General features: G+C 46.9%; 1 protein-coding gene across 3 annotated transcripts in view; it reads right to left on the bottom strand.

Moving 5' to 3' along the window:
* The window catches only part of NKAIN4 (sodium/potassium transporting ATPase interacting 4), a 52,014-nt gene extending 34,004 nt beyond the window's left edge, over positions 1–18,010 (bottom strand). For 2 of the 3 annotated variants that reach the window (XR_003570996.1, XM_027881605.1), the window contains exon 1: positions 17,720–18,010. Coding sequence is in view for 2 of the 3 variants with exons in the window: in XM_027881605.1 (XP_027737406.1) it covers positions 17,720–17,773 (54 nt within the window). In the remaining variant the exon portion in view is untranslated. The remainder of the gene's footprint in view (positions 1–17,719) is intronic. The other variant, XM_027881604.1, reaches the window with a different exon arrangement.
* Positions 18,011–26,719: the final 8,709 nt, after the last annotated feature.

Here is a 26,719-nt window from a genome sequence, read left to right as displayed (position 1 = left end):
TTCGTCACCCAGATGCTCCTAAGGCACGGCCCTATCCCAGGCTCAGGCTCCACACTCATGGCTTTCCCTCACTTGCTGATGGACTTGCCAGCCTATCTTAGCCCATCTCATACTGATGATCACGGGCAAACATCCATCCAGACACCATCCTGGCATGGCAGAGAGCACTGGGGGAGGAGCTTCTCCCACCAGAAGCACGAATTTCCTCACTGAGTGAAATAATATGTATTAAAGAAAGCCATTAACTCACCAGCAATTTTGCACCAGAGATATGCTGCCGTTATGAACCCATCCAAACTCTGTAAAGGCTGTGAGGTAGAGCAGTGCTGGAGATCAGCAGGAATTTAATTTTCTAATAGAGAGATTTATTCCCTACCAATGGGGCATTATACTCTGTGATCCCTTCCTCTGCTCAGCCATGAAGCCTATCCAAATTTTGGGCTCATTCACATGACAGAGATGCAGGGGAAAAAAAGTGAAAATGCTTAAAAATTAATCATGGGGTTGTGGGATTTAGGGAATATACCCTACACACTCTGGACCTGCTATTCCAGGCATCCTCTGCTTAGCTCACAGAGCCAGCTCTGCTGCTGGAGGGAGCTGGCACAGAAAGCTCAAGGCTGCACTGAAGCACTGCTTGGGCCAGGACTGCCCAGACTCTCTCCTCCTGATGCAGCTCTCTGGAGTCTCCTGGATGTGGGAGCAGCAGTTTGGGAACATCTTGGAGATTCCCATAAGCTCTCAGGTGTACTAGACAGACTTAAAATTAATCAGGGGTTGGACCAAAACTCACAGTGTATATAAAGCCCATGAGATACCAGCTGGACTCACCCAGTTCAGACAAAATTCTGGCTGTCTCTGTTATTTTATAGGCACTTACTGCAAACTGCAATCTTATTTTGCCACTGGTTACCCCAAAGCTGAATTGTGGCCTTAAATGTTCCACTGGCAGTTTCCCAAAGGGAGCAGTAACTCTTGCCTCAGGCTCAAAGAGTTTTTCTTCTGTCCTGTCCACACACAGCCCAAGAAAGACTCACTGTGTCCAAGTGACACTGAGAACATCCCCTGCCTTCGGCTTTATGAACAAATTCGTTGGTATCCCCTGCCAGTCTAATTCACTGCTGGCACCTGCAGCACTTTCTCTTCAGGAAGGGTCAGCTGTGGCCTGAGTTACAAAAATGCCTCTCTGAAGGCAAAACATCTGCAGAAAGCCAGCTGAAGCCATTTTGCTCATCCAGCAGAAGATGAGGATGAGAGTTTCCTGGTGGCCTCGTAGCACAACCAGCAAAGCCCCGCTCCCTGCACAGGGCCGTGTCAGAGCAGCCCTCACTCCACAGGATGCTCCCAGCAAATGGGACAAATAATCTCTGTGATGCTGGACTTTTGTGGAAGGCCCCCAGGGCCTTGCTAGCCAAGGCTCCCTGCTCTCCCCTTTGCTTGATGGTCCCTCTCCACCCACCCCACCCTCCCTGTCCTGCTCCAGCCGGCTCAGCTCTCCCCCAGCTCCCTCCTGCACATGGCACTGGGAGCTCGAGCAGCTGATCCCCTTAATTAGGTCACAAATAGATCACGTGTAAAACACTTGCACCAGCCAGATCCTCTGAAGGAAAAACATGCAAGCCCTGCAACTGGGCTAAAAGCTTGGGAGAGGAAGGATGCCAAGGCTGAAATAACTCTTCAAAACTTTGTCTGCAGGAACCCTGCTTCAGTTTCTGCTCGACAGCTGGGTCCCTGCTCCCTGACACTGGAGCTAAGTGGTAGCACTGCTTTAATTTCCTCTTGCTTCTGCTGCAATGCCAGATTGCTTGGATATTCGTAAACAGAAGGAGTTTAATGAAAATTATAATTAGAGCCCTGCGGTGCTCTTGCAGGTCGCCTTTACACTGGGCTGCCTATTTACATTACAAATCAGGCTGGTGTCACTGCAGAGTCTACAGCAAGAGAGGAGAATTCATTAAAAGGGAAGCACAGGGTGGGTGAGAAATAGGGGAGAGGGAAAATGATATTGTTATTATTAATAATCTAGGAAATTGGGATCTGCCACGGTCTTGCTGCAACTTCGCTCCTTGAAGGAGAGCCCATCGTAGCCAGCCTGAAGCAGGAGGGGACAGAGCACAGCCACCCAGAAAATCCCACTGGGAATTACCCTACAAACGGGCCCTTCCTCATAAAGCAAGGCTTTCTCACTCCCACCAGGACACAGAGAAGTGCTCTTAGCACTTCTGCTTCCTAATACCTAGCTGTGAAGTTTTGGGGGGGTAGGGGGCAGGAAGAGACAACATGTGAAGCCTATCTGATGCACTTCCTATTATTTTACAGCTTTTCCTTCCCACCTGCCAGCAGCTCCCTGTGATGCTTTCTGCCCCCCTGTAATGCCATGAGCAGCAGCTCCTTGGAAGACACAGAAGCCCTCACTGACTGAAGCTCTGGAGCATCTGCTGGCTTGAGGCACAGTGACAGTCCAGCTGCAGTCACGTGCTGAAGGGCTCTGTAAAATCTGGGTCTGACAGAGCAGGAGAAGAAATCCCGTGGGAACAACAAGGAGGCAACTGGGAACTGATGCACTGACATCTAGGCTGGCTCTCACACATGGCAGTACAAATCAGTGTTATCCCAAACATGGGGTTGATTTTGCTCCTGCTCCTTCAACCGAAGCCCTTCAGCACAGTTGTTACCTGTCTGTCTTCCCATCTATATAGTGAAATTAGGAATAACACCCTCATTTTACACAGAGGGTAGCTGGAGACTTGGGTCATATTTGTAAAAACCTTCAGGAATATTTCACACTAATCATCCCTCACCAGCAAAACCCACATCTTCACTGCCAAAGGGGTTTTTTTGGATGCTCACCTGCCCTGTGGTGGCAAAAGGAGGTGGCATTTTAGGTTGGGAACCTCCTGTGATGGTTGCAGCACCAGCCTTTCCCACCACTGTCATATTCTCAACAGAGAGGTGAACTCACCCTGCTCCTGTGCCTGCATCCCTCCAAAATCATCCCAAGTGATGCTCTGAACAACTCCCTGCAATGCCCTGCAATGGATGCTGAGCCAAACCCCGCTCCTTCCCACCTCCACTGCCAATCCCACCTCACCCTCCACTGCCAGGGGACGTATCTTTGGTCTGATAAGCAGCTGGGAATTCAGGACAGAGCAGATGAACACTGTGAATATTGGCTTTATATATCAAAACCACCTCAGGAGACTTTTGCAAGTCGTGGCAATATGCAGAAAGTTTTCAGGCAAATGAGAAGCTGGAGGTATTTCAGGAGTTGGGCTGCAAACAGGCCAAGTGGTTTGTTTGCATTTCATCCACATTATCATTGTATAAAGTGACAGCTGAGTTTTGATCACTACTATAACACTGATAATTGTGCTTTGCCCAAAAAAAAACACAATTGAAACATAAAAATGTGCTTATTTCAGTTAAAAAAAAAAAAAAAAAGAAAAACTTCCCTTGAAAAACTACAGTTGAAAAAAACACACAGCCATTTTTTCAGCAGAAAAATAAATATCAGTGAAGAAATACTGCCCAACTCTCCCCTAATGAGTGTACCAGCAAACTTCCAGGCCTGTCATCAGAGCATGAACTGAAAAAGCACTGGGAAGAAAATAGTATTTTGGACAAGAAAAACATTAAGCAGTTCAGCTTCTGGTTCCAGTGAAATGCTTTTGACAGGAAGAGTTTTAAATTGGAACAAACAGGAAAACAACTATTTTGTTCAAAGCAGGGACTGTTGGAGGCTTTTGGGGCATTGCAGGAATTTTCCAATAACCACAGTCCCCACAAACAACCTTGCTCTATGAAGTGGGTAGAAAAGAAATCAATCACTATTGATTTTCATCTCCTGATTGCTCCTCTGGAAGAAAATCAGTCCTACTTAAGTAATTGAATAATTACCTTAGTAATTACAGGTAAAAAAAACTAGCTTCCCTTGCCTCCCTTGAGACACATAAACTAGGGATATTCCAGCTTTCCAGCCATTTTAGGTGGCAAAGTCAATTTTATATGATCAAAGATGATTTCTGAGCTGTCACCCCCATCTCAGGAGTCACCAGCACCCCTGGCACAGCCCCAGCTTGCAGAGCTCCGTGAGGAAGGTTGACCACCTCCTGAGCTTCTTCCTCAGCTCTAACCTCCCCACAAGCAATGCAGGCTGGAGAGCAGAGATCCAGCTCTGTTTCTCTTAAGTCAATAAAAGCAAGAAAACAGAGACACACAAAGTGCTCGATCGGATTAATCGAGAAAATATCTGAGGACGGAGGTGGCAAAAAGTTGAGACACAACTTGATGCTGAAGATCAGCCTCTCTCTCACGGGGTCACAGAGTAGATTGGGAACTGCAACCTGCTCTGGGTAGTCCTTGAAAGGTAAGAGCACAACTCTGCTACAAACCAGTCTGGGTGCTGGAAATCAGGGCTCTGGGGTGCAGAGTCAGACTCACGGTGTGACAGTGGCTGTGGGGAAGTCACTAAGCCTGTGGTTTCCTCGGTGTCACCATCCCCTGCACTGCTGAGTCTTCTGCTCTACCTGAGAGGAGTTCAGTGAAACCAAAGATTCTCACCAGGGGTCTATCAGCAATACAGAATCGTGCTAAACAAATGCTAAGGCTTAGCAAGTTCTCCCATTTGTACTGATGGCATTGACCATCTCACTTGTGGTGCAAAAACCTTTGTTTTTGCTCTTCAGTCCAAGTGGATGATGAAATGAGACCCGTGACGTTCACTCTGATGGAGGCGAGCTGCTGGCTTTCCAACAGGGTAAGTAAGGATTCAGTGCCTTTTAAAAAGCATTATTTTTAAAGGAAAGCCCTTTTGAGTGAGGGCTAGAATGGGTTTATTTTCCACATGACCAAGCACCAAAAGGAAAGCGGCAGCCCAGTCCACGCTCTTATCACCCTCCCTGAGTCACCCACTGGATAGATTTGTCACAAGGTGAAATAAGAGCAAGTCCTCAATTTATTATCATTTTCTACTTGTCCTCCTTAATGCAGTTCCTGCCAGGATGAGTTTGCTGTGGGAAAGTGGAATGAAACCAGGCCTTTCAGTCTGCTGCTAAATGGGACTGGGGGGGAAGCTTCCAGGGGGGGAGGGAAAATCTTCCTCATTAGAAGGGGAAAATGTGCAACGCAGAGTTTTCGTCGGATGCTGCCCAGCCTCCCAATTAGGGTGGCTGGGACAAACAGTGGTGTTATTATATGTAACTATTTATCCAGTGTCGCTCAGCCATTGTTTATTTTATGAGCATAATTTATCTCCTCTGTTGTGCTACCCAATTTGTTTGCATTTTCAGTCCAGTCGAGTGTCTCTCTTTCATTGTATACATCTTTTGGCTTCCCACCAACCAGCTCCCTAAGTAAGTTTCCAGGAGTGTCACACAATGGCCAGGCCCCTCCTGCGCTTCATTTTTCGCATGACATTTGTGTCCCCTCATTTCTGCGCTGCCCCTGCCCCTCCCCTGCTGGCTCGCAGCTCCTCAATGGCTCATGGTTTATTCAACAGCAAAGCTGAATTTCTCTTTTTCCTTCCCCCCCCTTTTAAAATAGAGGCTGGTCAATAGATGCCACTTCAGCAGCTCTGGAGAACAAAGTTCACTTGCAGCAAATCTTTAGCGGTTGTGTCTCCGCAAGGCAAGAGTTTGGTGATCCTGCAGGGGCTGAACCCCGACCCACAGGCAGCAGCTCACCCACGGGGTTCTCACAGACTCTTGCACCTCCTCCTCCAGCCATGGAAGGGGACAAAAACTTGTCCTCTATTAGTTGTGACACCAAAGCTTCATCCACACATCACCCTGCCTCCCTGCTGCTGTCACCCCTTGAGGTGTGAGATGATTCCTTATCCCTGGAACGCTGACATCTTTGGTTTGTTCCTACTCCAGACTTTCTGACCATTTCTTTTTCCAAGTCTTTTGATCTTCTTGCTTGCAGGTCTGACTGCAAGGATTAGCTAAAATAGAAAAGTGCTAATCCACATTATGGAATTCAAATCCTTGCCGCTGCATTAAGTAATTTCAAGGAAGTTTGGTCTGGCAAGACTCTGAGGTGACTCCAGGCAGTGATCACAATATCTGTGCATCACCTCTTCCACCAGCATGGTGACACTGGAGCAGGAAGAAGCAGCACTTTTCTCCTCATTATAGCAGGCTCCATCCCTATTTCTGATGGGGTCCAGCAAAACCCCACTGAGCTCTCAGCCTGGGTTACAGCTGAGCAAGGGCTCTACTGCTCCATTCTTTTGAGTCTGCCAGGGTTGAGTTTCCAGGATTTCTGCTAGACAAAATGCACAGTGTCTCACCACCAAACCCGGGAGCTCCATCTGAAATGCAGATTGAAACTTGTTTGCAGGTTACTGTCCAAAACTGTGAGTGAGGAACTTTGCACGGCCAAGGGAGCCTCCATGAGGAGAACTTGGCAGCCACGAAACCTGGGATACATCTCATGCAAGGAAAACATCCTTTGGCTGAGTGATCTGCAAAGGAGTTTACTGCCCCTCCACCTCCTGTCACCATGAGCTGCGTCAGAAATTCATCGCACTTTAAATGATTCACTCAAGTATCCATTCAGTCCCAGTTCATAGATTGCAGAGCCTTTATTACACAGCCATATATTTAGCACCGGGATAGTTCTCAGCAGTTCTAACTGCCCTGCCATCTAAGGAATAAAACAAAGAGCCATTATTCATCAGAAGGGAGACACAGTCTTTATTGTCTGAAGCCACGGCAGAGTTTTTATATCACCCTATCTATTCTTTCACACTGTCACACAACTCAGCTTCGAGCTGTTTCAGTGGCAGCCCTGGAAGCCCAAATGCTTTGTAGCTTCTCCCAGCTAACTGCCCAGCTAATGCTGTGTTGAAGTGACAGCAGGACTGATCCTGAGCTCTCAGGAGCAGGAAGGTTAAACCCTTCCAGAAGAGCTGGAGGTAGACACTGATTTCTGGCTAGGTCAGGAATAAAAGCTAAGCAGGGTTATTTAAAGACATGAGGAAGCCCAGCTAAAAGGAGCAATGGATTAATATGCACTTTGGGCACTGATTCTATCCAGAAGACCCGGGTTTTGGCTCTGGTGGGATGGCAGAGCTGTGTACACTGTAAGACCCAAGGACACGCTGAGCTGTGCACAACTGCTGTCCCAACCTCCCTGCAGCCCTCCCAAACAGTCATGGTTTTCTTGGTGGATCTCTGTCCAGTGTGGAGCTCAAAGAACCAGCCTGGTTCTCTGGATCTAGACATCTGGGGATGAAAACCTTGAGATGTACTCAGCATCTGCCTGACTTCTTCTGTACCTCTGGGAAAAGCAGGTCAGATTTTGGGTCAGAAGACCTCTTCTGTGGTGCAAACAAGCCTATTAAATGAAAATGAAGCAGCAGCAATCACAGAACCAACTACATCATGGTCTCCTCATGCTTCAAGAGCATTTGAGACTCTGCCTGTGTCAGCACAAGGCAGGATAAGGGAAAGAACAGATCCCTCTGAGGAGGTGCCATGCAGGGGCTCCCACCAGCTGCAGGCAGAGAGGCAGACCCCTCCTTCCCTTGGATGTCTCAGCTCAAAATAATGAGATGGGAAACCTGAAGACCCAGAATCTTAGAAAAGTGTCAGACATTTGAAAAAAAAAATTTGCCCTTTCCCAGCTTTTTACTTCGTTTTAAGGCTGGCAATCACATCTCCAGTCGCTCGTGCTCACTCCTCTCTCTCCACATGCTCAGACAGCAAAGGGCACATAACAGCCTGTGAACTCCCATCACATTTCTCCCAACACCCGCTCTACTCCCTGCTGAACAGCCAGCAATCTCCCAGGCTAATTAGGCAAACGGTATTCTGCACATATTTAGCATTTCTGAGTAATTAGGATAATCAGATTTCTCCCCTAATTCTGTACATATACAATATAAGCAGGTGTACTGCCTTTCCCACAGTGATATCACAGAAAGTGTGTTGTCTCTGGAGCCAGGGATGCCAGATGCCTGTCAGAGCCCATTCCCATCTCCCACACGAAAACCTGCTGCTGATGGATTACCAGTAGCCATGGGGAATTAGGAACTGGGTCTGATTTGGCAAAGCAACCAACAGTTCTGATATTCATGCAAGTTATCTAAATGCCCAGTCTTCAAACCACCCTCCAGGGAATTGCTCTGGGAGAAGTTGTTTTGTGCTGCAAAAACAGGAGGTGTTTGGCCCAGAACCTCAAAGGTTTTTTGGGTTCTGGGGAGTTTCTGGGAGTCTGCCCAAGATTCAGGACTCAGGTCTTGGTTGTTCTCCACGAGGTTAGTCAGTTCCTGGGCCCGGACCTTATCTTTGCAAACCTGTGAGCTGGGAAGCCCCTATCTGTGGTCTGTGCCTCTTTCAAGGTCCCTAAATGAAGGTCCAAGCCAGCCAGGCCAGGCCAGATCTTTCTTGTGCTGTTGAGGTGGGTCTTTGGTCCAAGAGGAGTTTTTCCTCCATCCAGCTTCACTCAGTAATTCCTTCTCAGGGAAGCAGAAAAGTCTTTTTTAAGTGCCACTGAGTATGCCTTGATCCTTGGAGCAGGTCCTTTGGATGTCGTGCTTCCACCAAAGTGGACTGTTTTACTCTTAGTGGACTATCAAGGGTCCAGCAGCTCTGAAAAGAGGAGAGGATGCTCCCAACTCCCAAAGCACAGAGTTGGGCGCTCCCGAGTATCGGGACCATAGCAGCAACATTAAGCAAAGACCCTGCCACATTCCCTCCACAAAAACCCCATCCATCTGCTGAGCTTCATGCAGGGGAGAAGTTTAGCTTGTAGACCTTAGAGTAGAACCCAATATACTCCCAGCATAAAGGAGTCATTTGTAAAGTGCAGGGAAGTGCTCTTGTAGTACTGCAGAATAACGTCCAAACCTCCTAAATATGAACAAACCTGAGTAAGGCAGGGATTTAGATTCCTCCTGATCTCCAGGTAGGTCAACCATGCTGGCACTGAGATTGAGCTCTGGTTAATACAGAGGTAATTTTCAGGTGGAGCTGAAGGGAGACAGTGACAAACTGTTAATTGTGGTGAGGCTGTTTATCCATGATGGATGAGCACACCACACACTGCGCTCCATGCAAGGCTACACTCAATATTTTATAAGTTGTATGTGGATACTAAAATGCTCCATCCCCTTCTTTAGTGTCCTCTACCTCACCTTCCTTGTTCAGATGAAACGGTGCTCACAGATGAACTATCTGCAGAGAACAGCTCTTGGAAAACATAAATCAGCACCAACTGCTTTAATGGGTCCAAGGCTGTTGTCAGGGTCACCACAGGTCCCTGTTCTCCAGAGATGTGTCACAGGAGACATCTTCCCAGGCTTTGTACATTTGCTTTGTGTATTCATCTGAGCACCTAGATTCATTTCTTATTAAGTGCATTTAGGACTTCAGGAGAAGTGAAACCCAACTGTCCTCAGTCATGTTCGGTTCTTGCTCTTTGATATCTTTGACCAGGTGTGTCTGACTGCCCCAGTGCTCACTCATGGAGGGCAGAGTCTGTCCTGTACCATTCTGAGCTCAGGTCAGCCATGTCCCAGGTCACTCAGGGATGGCACAATTACGTGGAAAGAGACTTGGAGAACTGTGCTGAGGGAACAGATTGTGTCACAGAGCATTGTCCCCCTAGACCTGGAGACCGAACCCATGGGCAGCTCCAGGGGGGTGTGGGGTGGAGCGAGCCGGGTTGAGGATGCTCCAGGCATTCCATCTCCAGGGATCTCATCAGTGGGACCCTCAGCTGTGTTCTTGTGTACTCTGAGGGCAGCACAATGGGGAGCAAGTCTGTGTGAGGGGCTGTCCCCAAGTGTAGAAAGGGCATGAAGGCTGGTCCCACACACACACTGACCGTGACCCATCGCTGTGCAGGGAGATGGTCCGAAGCTGAAACGGGGAGGGCAATCTGTGCTCCCACACTTCTGAAAATCAGAGCCTGGGTGGACATCTGAGTGCTTGCTCCATTGGTGCAGAAAAAAATGTGACGGTGATCCTGCTTTTTCTTGAGTTTTTAGCATTGGAGGAAAAAACTGGAGCAAGAAGAAAAAAAATAGGGAAGCAAGGCAGTATTTTGCTGGCCTGAGAGAGCCCGGGGAGCAGGTGGGAACCTGCCTGCAGGGCTGGCCAGTGCTGAAAGGTGGCAAAGGAAGCTGGCTCAGGGACAGCAGCTCCTGATGTCTGCCTCCCTCAAGCAGGTGATGAAGACAAGCTGTTGCCTCGATTCCCACAGTATATTTTCATTAAGCCCAGGCAGATGGCAGCGGAGGTCACCGCTTCCACACCATCATCCTTTCAGCTGAGAGGTGTCAGGGAATCTGACATCTCAATTACTAAACCTAGATTCGCCCAAACAACACGCAGGACGACGGGGGAAGGGGGATCAGGAAAGCTGTGTTCCTAATTTCCAAGAATCCTCACCTTTGAGAGGAAATCTGGGACGTGCGTTTCCCTGATAAACAACATATTTGTGTCTAACGTCCTGACACAGAAGCAGCTGTGCTGAGAATCAGCCACAGACACCAAAAAAATGGCAATTAAGTCCTTGTGGAAAATAGACCAAAAAGCATCCCTTGGAAAAAGGCAGTTGATGTTAATGAGCTACAGCAAAGTCAAGGGAGGAGATATTGATCTTGCCCCAGCAGAAAGCTGCTGCTCGCTCTTCTCTAGTCTGTGAAGCCTCAGAGCTAAATAAAACTTCTGTTCTTCTCAAGGACTCTCAGATGGGGGCTCGGCTAAGCCAGAAGGAGCCAGAGCAACACCAACACTGACTTTTCTGTGTTCATTGTGAGACACAGTTCCAACCTGCTGGTGAGAAGCAGCACTTCTGCTGAAATGCCACCTCAGAGATTTCTGCCAGATATTTCAATTATTTCAGTTTTTCCCCTCCCTACTATTACTACCTACTTTCCTATTACTGCTCTACTACTAATGATTCCCTACTTTTTACTACTATTAATCCTTACTTTTGCCATCCCTAGTATTAGCACATTATGACACATCCATAAACAAGCGAAGCAGAAGTTGTTTATTGTTATTCTGAAATCTCATGAACTTTAAGGTAATATTATGACTCTGGAACGATTATGAAATCTCTCAGATTCACATTTCCACAGGGCGTTTATTCACTGAGTTTCCTTCTACAACAAAAATACCCAAAACCACTGGCCTGGGAGCAGATGAGTCACCACAACACAGTACCACTCTGCAGCAACACCCAAACCTGTGCTTTCTCTTTCAGGACTTTCCCCCTTAAGCCCCACCATGAGCTGGGCTTAGGGGAGACATCAGGATGTCAGGGATATTTGGAAGATGAGAATGTCCAGAGTGCAGAACTCCAAAGGAAAAAACAACAACAAACCAACTTCTTTTTAGGGAGACTTCTCAATTTTTTTCCAGAGGTGTTTTCAAGATTGTGTGAAAGTTCAAAATATTTGGGGTTTGGCACAATAAACACCCCCATAATTTTCAGCAAATATTGCCAAATGCCAGAGTATTTTCCTTTTTTTTTTTTTTTTTTTTTTTTTTTTTTTTTTTTTTTTTTTTTTTTTTTTTTTTTTTTTTTTTTTTTTTTTTTTTTTTTTTTTTTTTTTTTTTTTTTTTTTGTCCAGAAATGTAATTTTTCCCCTCCTCCTGTTCTGGACATAGGGAGAGGAAGAAGAATATACTTCTTTTGAGACAAAAGTTTTCACTTGGTTGAAAAACCCTCTTTACACAAAACTTAAACACAGAGACACAACCCGTGCAGTTGGGTGTGCTCATCACATCTCCTGCAGCCCAGGAGAAGCAGAAGGACAATAAAACACAAATTATCTGTGGGTTTTGGTGCTGTTTTTTTTTTTTTTTTTAATAAGAAAGAAAAGTCCAGTTCTACTGAGCTCAGACCCCATGTTTTGTTAATGGGAAAGGGAAAGCTACAGCTGGGGCACTTGCTGCTCGTTAGACCATACGGATTTTCTTAAGTGCTCAAAAAGCAATGGGCTAGTCCAGGGTTTTCCTGGAGGAAAAGCGATCACAATCTGGCCTTTGTTATCGAGTTTGTTCTCCAAGAGTTCATACTTTCGGGCCCCTGGCGCAGATTCTTGGAAAACCTCCATTTTGCACCCCAGCCAAAATGATCCCAGTTTTCATATATTATTAGCACACAATGGAGCAACGTCAGCTCCCTTAACCCCACACCAGCCAGGGGGAGAGGGTCCCCCTTGGGGAAAACCAGCTCCTTCTCTTCTTGTAGGGCCCTGGAGCTGGGAGAGAGGAAAAAGAGGAAGGCAAAGGAGCAGAGAGTGGCCGGGAGAAATCAGAGAGTGGTCAACAAACAGCCTGTGTCAGCTGAAATAAAGCCCCGCTTCTCCAAGGAGAGACTTCAACACCACCCTGCCCTCAGTTGTTTTTTTGGCTTGGCTTTGGCCAAATTTCATTCCTGGTCTGAATGGGTTTGGTTGGAGGACAGTTCCTGTGAGTCATCTGCAATCTCCACCACCGTGATGGGAAGGGCGGATGTGGGCAGCCGGGGGATCTGCAACTGGGCACAGTGGAAACACGTCTGAAACACAGACCCCCAAGCTGCTCCTCCCTTGTGCTGCACTGTACTGACTCCAGCTGCTCAGGAGAAAGGTGGAAAAAAGAAAAAAAAAAAAAGAAAAATCTCATGCAAAAATTCATCTTTTTTGTAAGAAAATCTCCACTGCTCTAAAATTAAAAATGTTTGCCAGCACAGCGAAACATTTGCCAGCACATTTTTGATTTTTCGCCAAAATATTCTGGCCAAAACTTGGGAGAAAAAAAACTCAGGATTGTCTATGGAAAGCAGATACTTCTCATGAAAATATTCATTTAGTCAAATCCCCAGGTTTCTACTGAAAGTCAGCTTCAGTGGAAAATGCTGACGAGCCCTATTATTGGCACAGCTTTAATTTTCCTTTGTCTGGAACAGACACGGAGAAGACAGCATCTGTCAAACGTAGTCTTCAGACTTACGTTGTTATTTAGCCTGGAGTATTGTTCAAGGACTTCAGGAAAGGTTTGAGCCATCACAGCGCTGGGTGCTGTGCGCATCCACAAAAGATAGCCCCTTCCCTAGAGGGATTATAATTTAAGCACAACCCATGGAGAAGATAAAACAGCTGGGGAGAGCACAAGGTAATTTTGGAGGGGTCTTGAGCAGCGTGATGAGCAAAGGGATGCTGCGCTTCCCCTTGCACCTGCTCTTCCCTCCAAGGCTTTGTGCTCAGCCAGAGCGCAGCTGTGCGGGCTCACAGCTCCCTCAGGAGAGGCAGACTCTGCCCCAGCTCCAGAGGCAGCTGCGGAGGAGGGCAGAGATGGGTCCTGCTCTCCTCACCCAGCCTCCGGTTCAAAACATCCCTGGGGTAAAGGAGAAAGCCAAGCAAGTCATCCCTACAGCCCCCAGACACCACAATCCTGCTTGCCCCTTACCCTGGGCAGGAAGATGCTCTGCCACCCTCCCTCTTGCAGCCCAGGTGTGCTGATCGATCGAGGCACAGAACCACAGAACAGTTGGAGTTGGAAGGGACCTTAAAGCTCTTGTTCCAACCCCCCTGCCACGGGCAGGGACAACTTCCACTAGGCCAGGCTGCTCCAGCTCTGTCCAACCTGGCCTTGAACACTTCCAGGGATGGAGCAGCCTACAGCTTCTCTAGGCAAACCTATGCCAGGGCCTCACCACCCTCACAGGGAAGAATTTCTTACCAGTATCCAGTCTAAACCCACTCTCTTTCAAATTACAGCCATTCCCTCTTGTCCTACCGCTACATGCCCTTGTAAAATGTCCCTCTATTCTGCCTATTTTAACTAGTCCACCTATTCCACCTTACACTTTTTTGTTTGCCCACATCCTGCCTTCTGCCCTCACCCTCCCTGTGCTCTGCATCTCTTCATGTCTCGATCAAACCAACACGATCGCTTTAACCACAAGAGAGCAGTGAGAGAAGGATTTGTGCTGGTTTCAAATAGCTTCCAGAACTGGTCACCCCCTTCTGTAAGAGATTAAAAAGGAATCACTGAGAAAGGAGTGAGGCAGAAAGAGAGCACGAGAAAATAAATAAATAAAGGTATATAGTTACTTTTGGTTAGTCTCAGTGTGCAGCCCTGTCCCAGGGCGCCTTGTTCTGTGCTCATTTGAAGTATTAGTCACTTTTTCCATTAGAAGCTGTTATTCTAGGGGGATTTATAATGTATCTGTAAAATTGTCTCCAGGCTTTGCTTGGCATCTGAGCTCTCAATCCACGGACAGAATGTAAAGAAACTACAGTTGTTTGATTTATTGGGACAGGGCACGGGGAGGGAGGGAATTTTTCCATGCTCAGTGGAAATAAATTCACATAGTGCCTCCGGTGCACAATCACTTACTGCTCCAGAAAATACACCGTTTGGGTGCAATCTCACGCTGCCAGAGAGAAAAGAAGCAAATCAATGATTATTTAATACCTCCCTGCCTGAGACCCAGCTCTGGTTTGTGGTTTCTCACCACGACCCACCCAGTCCACAGTCCTGCTGGGTGCGACAGTCTCTCATATCACACAGGTTCGGAAATCCTGTCCTTGGCAAACCTTTTTCAACCCTAATTTCTACAAGGGATATTTCTTAACTCGCTACAAAGCCTCCCTGACAGAGTCAGGATTTTTCCTGGGGAGGCCTAGAGCTCCTTTAAGCTTTGCTCTTGATACACATCTGCCCAAAGCCTGGGAGGAATGAAAAAGGGCTGGTGATCTGCTGTAGGTAACACCAGAACCTGGATGGCAGAGGTGTTCAAGCAAAGTGAGAATGGGGAGGTGACAACCCCCTTGGGATTCACAGACTGGGAAAACACCCCATCACCTTGCTGACTCCATGTCACCCACAGCTAAGGATAAGCCAGGTTGCAGGGTGGCCCTCACCTGGGTCAACTTTCACCCAAACTTCTCCTCGAGGTAGGGGTGGATTGGGGAAAAAGGGAAGGATTAGGGACAGCAATGCACACCAGGACCAGAGGGAAGGAGAGCCAGAACCTTCTTGCAGCATCCCTGCAGGACCGATTGCCAAAGCACGAGCCGAACGTGGGCGCCTGAAGGAAACAATAATCTAAAACTGGAACACGGCAAATCATTCATTCAAACTGCAGCCTTCCCTCCCCCCTTGATTAGCAAACCGCTGGGGAGTCAGCCCTGATTTTCCTCAGACAGATGCGAACGCTCTCCTCGTCTCTGCGCCACGAAGCTCGGCCCGTGGGGGGCTGAGGATCTCGTTGGTATTCGCATTGTGTAGCAGCTCCTTGAATTCACACGTTGTTCTGCTCTCCGGCTGGATCACAAACTTTTTCTTTGGGAACACACACTGCAATGATGAATATGTTTGTTTTCTGCCCTTTTTTTTTTTTTCCCCAGGAAAACATTTAGACTGCAGTGTGCAAACACTTCCCCACACACTCGCTCAACTGCTTGCACCTAATAATAAAGCCATTTCTATGAAGAATTGCAACTCAAATCTCTAATTTGAGCTTTTGGAGGGTTTTTTCCAGGCTTCCATTAAACAATTATAAAAAGTCCCAGTGAAGCTCTGAGGAACTGACAGGAGAACATGCAATGGAACTCAGGGGTGGGCTGCAGAACTGAAATGGGAGATCCCAGCACAAAAATCCTCTCCCCATTTAAGTCAGAGGCAAAACATCCACAGAAGAGACAGGATTTCAGCTCTGGAACTTCAGTAGTGGGAGACATGGAGCTTGGCAACCAACAGGGAAGACTGTGAAGGGTTCAAAGTATCAAATGAAGCCGAGCAGAGACACGAGAGGAACAAAGGAAGTTCACGTCATGATAATTTATTGATGATCTTGGCCTGATCGCTTCAGTGTTTTGTCTCAGCAGAGCCCACCCTGAGCAGCAGCGAGTCCTGCACGTCACTCGGCTGCACGGATGTGGGAGTGATGTGATGATTTACAGACAAACTTTGCTTAATAAAATAATAAAGTCAATAAAAAAAGCACCGTGCTGGATCTCGCCCTCACCCAAGCTCTTGCTGGGAACTGGCCAGGATCTTCTGACCTCACCCCCACCAGAGCGAAGCTCCCGAAATTCCCTCACCATAGTTCACATTTTTCCAGCTCTACCAGTTCACCCAGCAAGTGCCATGGGAAATTGCTAGGGCTGAGGCATCCAAACTTGCTTAAGAATGAGCCTAACTGATTCTTTTCTTCGAGGAGGAGGGTCTTAAGGAAAATAAAATGCTGGGGGTTCTTTGTCCCTGTATCTTGGATACAAGAAAACTCCCACGCTTGTCAGAAATCAGAACAGCACCAGCAGCTCCTGGCTTTTTCTCTTTCTCATTCTTTTTCTTTTTTTTTTTTTTTTTTTTTTTGCCCCAGTGTGTGAGTGTGTGCCTTAAAGCAGGATGACATAGTGATGGGTTTAAGAGACAGTGAGTGTTGAGATGCCAATTTCTAATGTAATACAGGGTACAGCTTCTTCCCTCCAGGATCACGGGTGAAAAATCAAAAGAAATAATCCAGGAGACTAAACACACTCCCCAGCCATTCAGCTCGCTCATAAATATGCCAGGCAAGACACTCTGTGCAAGAAAACCCCACCACTTCCATTCTGCATTTTGTTTAACTACGAGTCAAATCTTCCACCCGCATCTTCTGATTGTGCCAGTCAGAGTTCACCGGGGCGCATTCCCACCCTCTCCCCCTTCCATTTGAGGCTGATGGTTATCATTTCAAAACTAGCAGGTTCCCAGTTTTCCTCTCCCACCTTCAGCCCAGTGCCGTCCATGAGAAGAAAACACTGCCCTGTCACAACACTCAACTCCAAAACAAAGAGTTTTAACCAGACTCACCCCTTGGCACCAGCAAACTATTCAACAGAACTTCACAGGAAGTCTGCCCTTTCCTGCACGCTGCTAATGCTCCAAAATATAGCAAATTCGGGAGAAGCAAATGAAATTAAATACCTAGCTGCTGTCATTTCCTTTTTAAGGCTGGAGGAGCCCTGGAGCCCATTAGCTATTGACAAGAAGGGGACCCTCCAGATCCAGGCTGGATGAGCAGACACTCAGGGAACAACCAGACCTTTGTTTATCATCTGTGCACATGCCATGAGGAGCAGGAACCCGTGCCCACCAGGGACCGACCCATGCCCACCAGGGTCCACACCCTCCGCACATTGGGAAGTTTATTCCTACATAAATATATGTCTACTAATAAGCACATTTTATCCAAGTACTTATTCCTGGGGGAGTTTGAAATAATTCCTTCCAAGCCCGCACAAACCCCAGCAGGCTGAGATGCAGGCGTGCAGGGGGGGACACGGGTGGACCTTTTCTTGCAGCTGGACATGAAAGAGGCTGAAGGTACCGGTGGGTTTTAGCACGTATGAAGTTTGGTTTGGTTTGCAACATCGCCACCGAACAGCCAGGACTCCTCTCACAGAGCGATTTCTTTTTTTTTTTTTTCAGTTGCATTTCATAAGCACAAACTTATTAATTGAAAACTACTTTTTATTTTCTTCTTCTTCTTTTTTTTTTTTTTTAATGAGTTTTAGGCATCAGTAAATCACCCCGGCGCGGCAAAGCGTCCCCAGAGCGCACCTCGACATCCCTCCTCCGAGCCCAAGTTGCGGAGGGAGCGGAGCCCTGCCTGGGGCAGCACCCAGACGCTGCAAGGGGGGGCTTTTGTTCCCGGCTCCGTCCCGGGGAACCGAACCCCCCCGTTCTCCGCCGCGTCCCCCCGAACCCCGAGCTCCTCCACTTACCAGCTGCAAAGTGCAGAGGAAGATGAGGGTGCAGCGGCCGGTGCAGCATCCCATGGTCCCCGAGCGGCGGGGGCAGGGCAGGGGCAGCCCGGTGGCCGCGGCCCCGCCGCCGCCCTGGGGCTCTGGGCTGCCCGCTCCGGCAGCGAGGCGGCCACGGACGTCGCTCGGTCGCTCGGTCGGTCGGTCGGTCGCTGTCGGCTGCCGGAGTCCCTCCGGGAGTCGGGGTGGAGGCGAGTGGGGCCACAGCTTAAAAGGGCAACGCTCCGGCGGCGCTGCCGTCCCGCAGGCTGGGCGGGCTGGCGGGGCGGGGGCTGCTGCTGCTGCCGCCGGGATGCGCCCCCCGGGCCCCCGCAGGCGCGCTGGGATGCTCCGGTCCCGGCCTCCGGCCCTCCCCTGGGAGGCGGGAGCAAGTCCTGTCCCCACGGACAGGGCAGCTCCCTCGTTTTCCCCGTGGTGGGACGCGGTGCTGGTCCGTGCTTGGGGCGGAGAACTGTGCTGGCCAGTCAAGGTGTGTGAACGGGACACGAGGTCTATAGAGCTCCTCTCTCCTCTTTCCACATGTGCCCATCACCTTCCTCCGCGTGCAGGTGCTGGTATGTTCAGGCTGAATATTAGGAAGTCTGGAATTAGCCTAAAATATAACAGTTCTTCCGATAAAATTTGTCAGCGGGAGTGCACTTGGAAGGCAAACTCAGAAAGGGGGATAAGACAGGGAATTCTCGAAAATGCACATCTGTGGATATTTTGAAGTATATACTGAGGCTGGGGAATGAATCCCAGCTGAGGAGTAGCAGAGGGATGTAGGAGAGCATCTTTCTGCTTCCAAGAAGAGTTTCTACCTGAGCCCCACTTGCTTTACTGTGCATCTGCAGAACAGCAAGTCAGTCTAATTGTGAACAATAGAGCAAATCCACAATCACACGACCACCTCCTTTACACACCTGAGTCCTTCCCATTGTCTCCCCTCCTTAAAGAGAGGCAGGATCCAGAAGACGTGGATCATGCCAGCCCTCTCTGCCACACGCGTTCCTGGTTGGCCCGAGGAGCAGGTCACACACCACACATTGTGATTGGGACAGACTTGTTGCTAAGCTCAACACAACAGGATAAGAAGCTTTGGGAGAGCCTCATCTCATAACGAGGTTGTGTCTTTGCAACCTCCGGTGGCTCCAGTGTCTGCATGACTGTTCTGGCACCTCTGGCTGTTCCTTCTTCCTCTGAAGCACGTCAGGGTTTTGCTTCTGCCTCCAAAGCAGTGTGTGACTTCTCACCATCAGTGACCAGCTTCACTTTCCTTTTAAATATGCACTGCCCACTGGTTATTGCAGTGGGGTGAGAAGGAGATGGCAGCTGAAATCATAAAAGCTTTATCATTTTACTCAAGGAGAGCATTGCCTGACTATATCCTAAGGAAGGAGGATTAATCCTAGAGTGCTAGGAACGTTTAAAATCTTATATTACCAGCATTATTGTTATTCACATCAGCCACAGGGAGAAACAGAACAAACAAACAAACATACTCTGAATACCTGAGATTAGGAGGCAGACTCTGAATTGATCACAAATCCTACTGGTTTTAAATGGTAAAATATATTGATTATGTGACCTGTGCACTGTGCATAACCAAGGCATCAATTAATGCAGTCAGATACAATAAAACACATTTTATTGTAGGTGAAAGGAAAACACCCGAAGAAGAAACCAATTTATTTCACACAGAAAACTGTGGACCAAAGAAGCTTTGGCAGTTTTGTATTCCTGGGAATGTGGGTTTTGGATGGAAAATGCAATGGAACAAAGATCAGATTGTTTTTTAATGAATGCAGATAAAACATTCCTTACAAACTGCACAGGGAGGTCTCACTCAGCACTGTAGGGTCAGACAACCTGACATCAGAATTAAAACAGGAGCTCAGGTTGGCCAAAAGTAACGCTGGTTTTGTTATGTGCTCTGGAAACTACTGGGAACAGCATGGGAAAGGCTGGGGTACAACCATGCAAGTTACTACCTGGCCTTTGTGCCAGTTCTTAGGGTTTTCTGCATCTCTTGTTCTGCCTCCTGCTTCTAAAAACCTCCCGTAGGCATTGTGATTTTCCAGCTCAGTTGTACTGCAAAGGAGACACAGTGTGAAACAGCAAAAGGTATTGCTGCTGAAATGCTAAGTTTGACTCAAACAGGATTTTTTCCACCTGCACTTTTATCTTAAATAAGCTATGCAAGAAGCAACTACGTGTTGGCTGGGACTCCACATGCATCTGAAGGAAAACACGCTGACTGTCCTTGGATTTTTAAGAGGAGTGAAACCACAGAGGAATATTTCAGCCTGTATTTCAAAGAGAGACTTGAAACTGCCAGAGCCTGATCTTAAAATCTTCATTCGTATGATTTCTTATCTGTGTTGGTGTAGCAGGTGGTCTGGATACAAAGGGGATCCACCTTGAAGCATCCAAGCAGCTTCACTGTTTTCAGTGGGGCTACTCACAGCTTAAAATTTGGACACTTGCTTCTACGGTGGTCTCTCACCTCTTTTGATTATGGAACCAGTGGAGGTGCATTGAGATTGAATCCCCGGACAACAGATTTGGTTTTTTGATGGCTCTTTACAGGATGACTAAAAAGTCTCCTGCAGACCACCAGAAAATCCTTTATTTCCATCAGATCAAAAATTAACTTAGCTGATTTTGGACCTAAGTGAATAAAACACGTAGAACATGGATCATAATTAGTTTAATTAGCAAGTGGATTAACAAGGCACCATGGGATGAGGCAGCCATCCCTGATGGGCAGTATATCAGCAGTGGTCCCCGCTGTGCCACTATGCAGTGGCACTTGGCATGGCCACAGCAGCTGCCAGCATCTCCTAAAAGTTGTGTGAAGTCCTGACCATCTGAATTCCTGCATGAATGGTGCAGGACCACACATTTACCCTGGAAGTTTAATTTATAAAACCCACTACAGCTTATCAATCTTGAAAAAAAGCAGCAATATCTTGCCACAGCTTGTTCTCTCACATCTGCAGCCTCCTTGCTTTGACAGATCAAGATGAGCATATAGAGGTTAAAAGTATTAGCTGGGGACGTGTCTCTTCACAGCCCAAGCCCTGTAATTGTCACAGCTGCTGAAAGCTGTAGATGCTCTCACATCCCACAGTAGCATGGGGTGCATTATTCCACTCAGTTCATTTACATCCACCTCCTCTCCATTTTAATACCATCACCTGGGTCACGGTGCCTTTACAGATGTCTGATCAAACACAGCAGTGTCAGAGTGCTCCAGCCTTTCCATGCCACATCCAAAAGGCAAAGTGTGTCTGTGCCAGCGCTCTAGGAGCTCATCAGCCAGCCCTCTCCCCTCCTCCAGGGCAGACAGCAGCCTTCCCAAGGTGGCCTGTCACATCCTATTTCTCTGTCACAGTCAGAAGTAAAACCCACCACCACCTGCCTGAGTGATGCTGGCTGTGCCCCGAGCACAGCAGGATTTCCTGGGGACGCATTCAAAACAATCAGCTGAGAAGTTTTCACATGAGAGGTGGGTGAGCTCTGAAGCTTCCTGCCACAGGACACTGTGGATGATTAAAATGTGTATGGGTGCAAGTGGATTAGGACAAATCATCTTCCTGGGTGGGAGGAGGAAAGGGCACTAGGCTCTGCCCTGTCTCCTCAAGAGTAATTTTGGATGCAGTGAGAGGATCTACCGGCTGGTGACCTGAGGTTGCCGCCTCTCACCTTGGGCAGCCGAGCCGGCTGTAAGAACTGTGACAGTCCCACCACTGATCACACCCTCACCAGGCCATGGGCAAAGGAACCACACTCTGCTCTTCCCCTTCTCTGGCAGCCTGGTGAATTCATTGCCAAGAAAAAAACAGCCCAGTGGCAGCAGAGCAGACCATTTCAAAAATTGTTCTCATCACCACACAAGAAAGGAAAAATTCTCAATGACTTCTATGCTTTGAAATGGGTTCCCAGCAGCCCAGGGCGATCTGTAAAATTTATCAGAGCTGGTGTGTGAAATCTGTCATTTTCTCTCTGATCCCTGTGAAGCCTTGGATGTTGGGGGGGAAGCAGCTCCTAATCAGGCTTTTCGGCATTTCTACACCACCATCATCTGCATTTCACATTTGTAATTCTCTAATATTAACTTGCTGAGCTGCACAACAAATTCTCATCACTCTTTGATGAGCAAGTGGAGGATGGCAGAGGTGGAAGGCAGATTCACCAAGCTCTCTGGTACCTCTCAGAATAACAGCAAAGTGAACAATTTGTCCATATCTAGCTGACACAGCTGCCTTGTTTGTGTGATCAAGGGCTTGTAGGAAGGAAACATGACTGGCATCGTTCCTCCCCTGGATCAAACACATCAGCACCCATTAACTGCTACAGTGGAGTCAAGGTTCAAATTCACACTTTTACAGCTTTCCTAAGATGCTTTGACAATTCTGCCATAACATCCCACAAGCAGCCCTTCAAATAACTCTTTTTCTATTTCTTCCTGCCTATAAAGGAAAAACATCAAGACAGAAACACCCTGGAAGCTGCCAGCATTTCTTTTAGTCCAAGGGGGATGCCTTGTGCCAAAGACCACCTCACCCAAAGCAGCAGCACTGAAGATCCTTCCTAATCCACTGAAATTCCCTATCTGTCTTATTTACAATATGAAGACTGAGAACATGTAACAACTACTGAACTACTGTGGGAAAGGCTGCTCAAACTAGTGTCATAGTGGTTCTGGGATGGCGTGTCCAGCAATAGACCTAAGGGAACAGCAGGGAGCTGTTTCAGGAGAGGTTTAGGTTGGATACTGGCAAAAGGTTCTTCACCCAGAGGGTGGTTGGGCACTGGAACAGGCTCCCCAGAGCAGTGGTCACAGCCCCAAGCCTGACAGAGCTCAAGAAGCTGAAGTCAAGTCAAAGAGTTCAATGCTCTCAGGACCATAGTGGGATTTTGGGGTCGTCCTGTGCAGCGCCAGGAGTTGGACTTTGGTGATTCTTATGGATTCCTTCCAGTTCAGGATATTCTGTGATTCTCTGTCAGCATTCCTGATAAAGTGGCACAGGTGCTGTCCCAGGCACAGGCTGGAGCAGAGAGGAGGGAGTGCCCGAAGGGTTAAGCCCTGCAGGAGGAGCAGGCTGTGGCAGCTGACACCCCAGCATCTCCAGCCCCTGCAATCCGAGTAGCTGGCATGATTGCAGCCACATTTCCAGCCGCAGTTTCACTAGGCACTGTGACCAAGAAGTAATTCAGTGCAGCTGCCCAGGTCCCTGGGTATTGATACCAAGTGATTATTCGAGATTTCCATGCAGCAGTTGCATTTCTCAAATGATATGACCAAAAAAAAGAGCCTGAAGGGTGAGTGCAGTCTCCAGTTTCGGGCAGTGGCTTAGGGCGCTCTCGTTTAGGAAAACCGCTTCCCCATTTGCTTAGGAATCATTTTTTCCCTCTCAGATGATTACAGACCTTCCCTAAGCTAATTTTACAAGGCTCATGTGATGCGATGGAGAAGAAATCAATAACAAGTAGTTTCTTTCAGCGTGTCTTTTGAAGGACATCTGCAGCAGTGCGTGCACGGGCGTGCGGTGTCAGGAGCCGGCGTGTGAGTCCTGCCCCGAGGAAGGTACGAAACGTGCAGTCAGAAGTGATTCCAACACATACAGACACAAACCCAGCTATTTTTCTGCCGTGTTTTCAGTGCTATTCCTTCCAATCCCAGGCCAGTGAGAGCTAATACGTATTAAGAAGTCAGCAGTGTCAGGTGCCACCAGGCTGAAGGAGCATTTTTTTTTTTTACACACATTTGCTTTACAAAGACTTAATTGCCTTGGAAATAAGCCACTTGAACCAGCCTCCCAGAGTTCATTCTGAATATCCACAGAGCAGATACAGGCAGGTAGCAGCACTTCCAGGCTTTTTCACCCTGCCTGGACCACAGCAGCCGGCCACTTTGATGGGCAGAGATACAAACTGTGAGGTGACACACATGGACTTGACATTAACACAAAGTTTCAAGCTATGTGTAGTAACAGCTGCTTTTAAAATCAAAGGTTTTACCTCTCTGTTTCCCTTTTTAATATCAGAGTAAAGCTTCCTGCTGCTTCATATGAAAACTTTCCAAATTAGGTTTTCGTTTCTGAAATGAACAAAATGTGCACAGGTAGAAGGACTTATGGGGGTGTATAAATACAATTATCTGCATAAGCTTTTCTTCAGCTTTAGCTATGAGGTGGAAGTGCATAATGAAAGGGTGTCTTAGTAACCTGATGGGTAGTGGAAACGCACACATTAAAATGCACTCCCAGCTGCATGGGGGAGTGGGCATGGGGAGCTCAAATCAGGAGTGAATTCCCTATAAATATGCAATGGCAGGATGGGGGTTGATTACTGTCCTGATCTTGCCTGTGTTTTGAAGAGCTGGACACGAATTTCAGAGCCAGAGGCTGTAGTGTGTGGTCCATGGTGTAGGCAGGACTCCATGATTCAGCTGTAGGACTAAACTCCTGATTAAACTCTGGCTTTTGGTGCTTGACCATCAGCAGGGCTGTGCTGGTCATTAGATGGAATTACAGATTTGTGTCAGTGTCAAATTAAGGAATGAGGTCTAAGGAAGTGTAAGGAAAGGTCTGAGGAAATGTTTCTCAGTTGAAAAGGAAGGAAAAAGTAATGTTCCTTTATACAACGAGAGGGAAGAGATTTTTTTATTACGTCCATGTGGCATTTCTGTAACTTAATGGCAATATTCACTGTAGCTGGGTAAGGTTGCTACGTTGTGTCTGCCAAATGCAATGAATATCAACAGCCCTGAATGCTATAATCAATAAAAATAAACCTTATTCATTCAGCATAACAAACAATAATAAAAACATAAACATTTAGTAACAACTGATGTTTCATCCCATGGCAGAAAATATTTCACACATCATTTTTCTAATATTTTTTTTAATGTGACATAATGCTAGCAGGAATGAGCTTCTGACAAGATTTACAGGACACCCCCTGAAGTCACTCTGAACTCTCAAGCCTGTTAAGTTGAAAATGAGATCGAGAGTTTGGTGGCTCAGGTGACAACCTGCTCACAGTTCATAGGGTGTTATTCAGAGTATGCAACAACGGAAGTACCAAAAAACCCTCCTGGAAAAGGGTTGTTACCACCCAGTCCCATCAATGAATGAGATTTTTCACGGTGCTAAAAGGGCTGAGTTCGGGGTTCTGTTATTATTCACACAGTTATATACACAGTTATTTGTTATTCACACAGTTACATAAGTCACACGCAGCGACAACGCAGAACTCGAACGGTGACATTTATCATGTAAACAGGTCCATTCCTCCTCTCTCCTCACTCTTCAGATTTATTAAATAGATTTATCTAACAAGGGTATCTACATTTTTTTTTTGTTTCCCCTCAATTTAAGCATTGTGACATCCTGATATAGTGGCTAATCTCAGATGCGTTGAGAGGGAAAAAGGCAATAAAAATCCACATCTTCTTAGTCCACGGTAAGTGCTGCTAGTGCAGAATATAGCATTCAGCCCACATAGGCATCAGTAAACAAGTCAAAACAAGGTTTTGTGGCATCTCTTTTTCCTTTAATAGTTGAAGCTCATTCTGTCAGCTATTCTAGAAGAGAATTTTTCAGATATTTTTCATGTACTTTAAACCAAGTGGTAATGCCACTTCATTTATGTCAGGGACTGCGATATTCAATAGCCAAAATCTAGTCTTAATAATGTATTAGAAAGGGTTTAGTAAATCTGTAAAAGAAGAAGAAGTGAAAATGAGTGCTCTTTGGTTTAAGTCCTGTTCCTGAGATTTTATTTTTTTTTTACCTAAGAAGTTCCAAAGCCATCATATAAAATCATTAACATACAAGCAAAATTGTACACTAAAGTAGCTTATCTTAGTAAGCTTCCACTTGCTATTAGCCTTCTTCACTGCAATTATGGCGCACATGTTCATGAAATCTTTGTGGAATTGGGCTGTAGCTGTTTTCTGTGCTCTCAAATCAGGCTGCCCTTTACATGTTTGTATATTGTCCTTTTGAAGCCAAGTAAAACCATTTCTATCTGCAAAATCTCAACATGGAAAACAGCTCAAAGAAACCGTGCCTGCCTTGTATTATTGTTATGCTGAAATTTGTTCCTTATCATCACATTTCATATGTTCTTGACATTGGGCATTACAATTATAACAATGGCAATTGTGCTAAAAATATTTGTCATTTAGTTTCAAGGTAGAAACAGTTCATAAGCAGATAAAGGGAACAAGTAGGGAACACAACACCAAGCAGGGAAAGGCACGCATGGTGCCTTTGTAAATGTTTCTTCTTGGCATTATCTGTTATCTCAGAATAGATATTTGTCACACATTGCAGAGATGGGGAGAGAGCTATGAACCCATCCCAAATTCCAGGATCAGTGCAAACTGGACGGGGAATGGTTTGCATTTATTTGCTTGCTGAGAAAGGCAAATGTTTGCGGCGTCCCTTCGTTCCTACTGCAAACCAGGCAGTCCCATCCTGCAGCCTTCACGTAGGTGAGTCTGCTGCTCACTGCACATCAGGGGTTAAGGATGACTCCTAGTCCAAGGAAAATTACAATATCATCCCTATAGCAAAACAGAAACACTATTTGTGCTTCTTTAGTTATAGCAGTTCTGGTCCCAGAAAGACAAAGCTGCCACTAACAGGGTTGGCTGCCCAGAGTGTGAACATGCAAGTTTAGTAAATAAAGACCATGGGAGTCATCAGTCTCCTAGCCCAGCACCACAACGGATGAAAAATACCACCCAACACTGCTCCTGAGGCTGTGAGCGCACACATTCACCCTTCCAGAACCACTGCAGAGCCAATGCCAACACCTGTCACTGGATTATCTACCAATTATGTGGAAAAACTAAGATTAATATTCTCATTAAGTCCTATAATACAGCATCTGTATAATGGGAACCTCATTGCCCATTGGTTCATGTTTACCAGAAAATGATGGTGCTTATCAGAAGAGACCACT

The sequence above is a fragment of the Empidonax traillii genome, unplaced genomic scaffold (genome assembly GCF_003031625.1).
Source record: "Empidonax traillii isolate 1590-97213 ecotype Southwest subspecies unplaced genomic scaffold, ASM303162v1 scaffold91:size2966241, whole genome shotgun sequence".
NCBI lineage: Eukaryota > Metazoa > Chordata > Aves > Passeriformes > Tyrannidae > Empidonax > Empidonax traillii.
The sequence above is the reverse complement of the archived record's forward strand: the minus strand, read 5'-3'. Positions and strand labels throughout refer to the sequence as shown.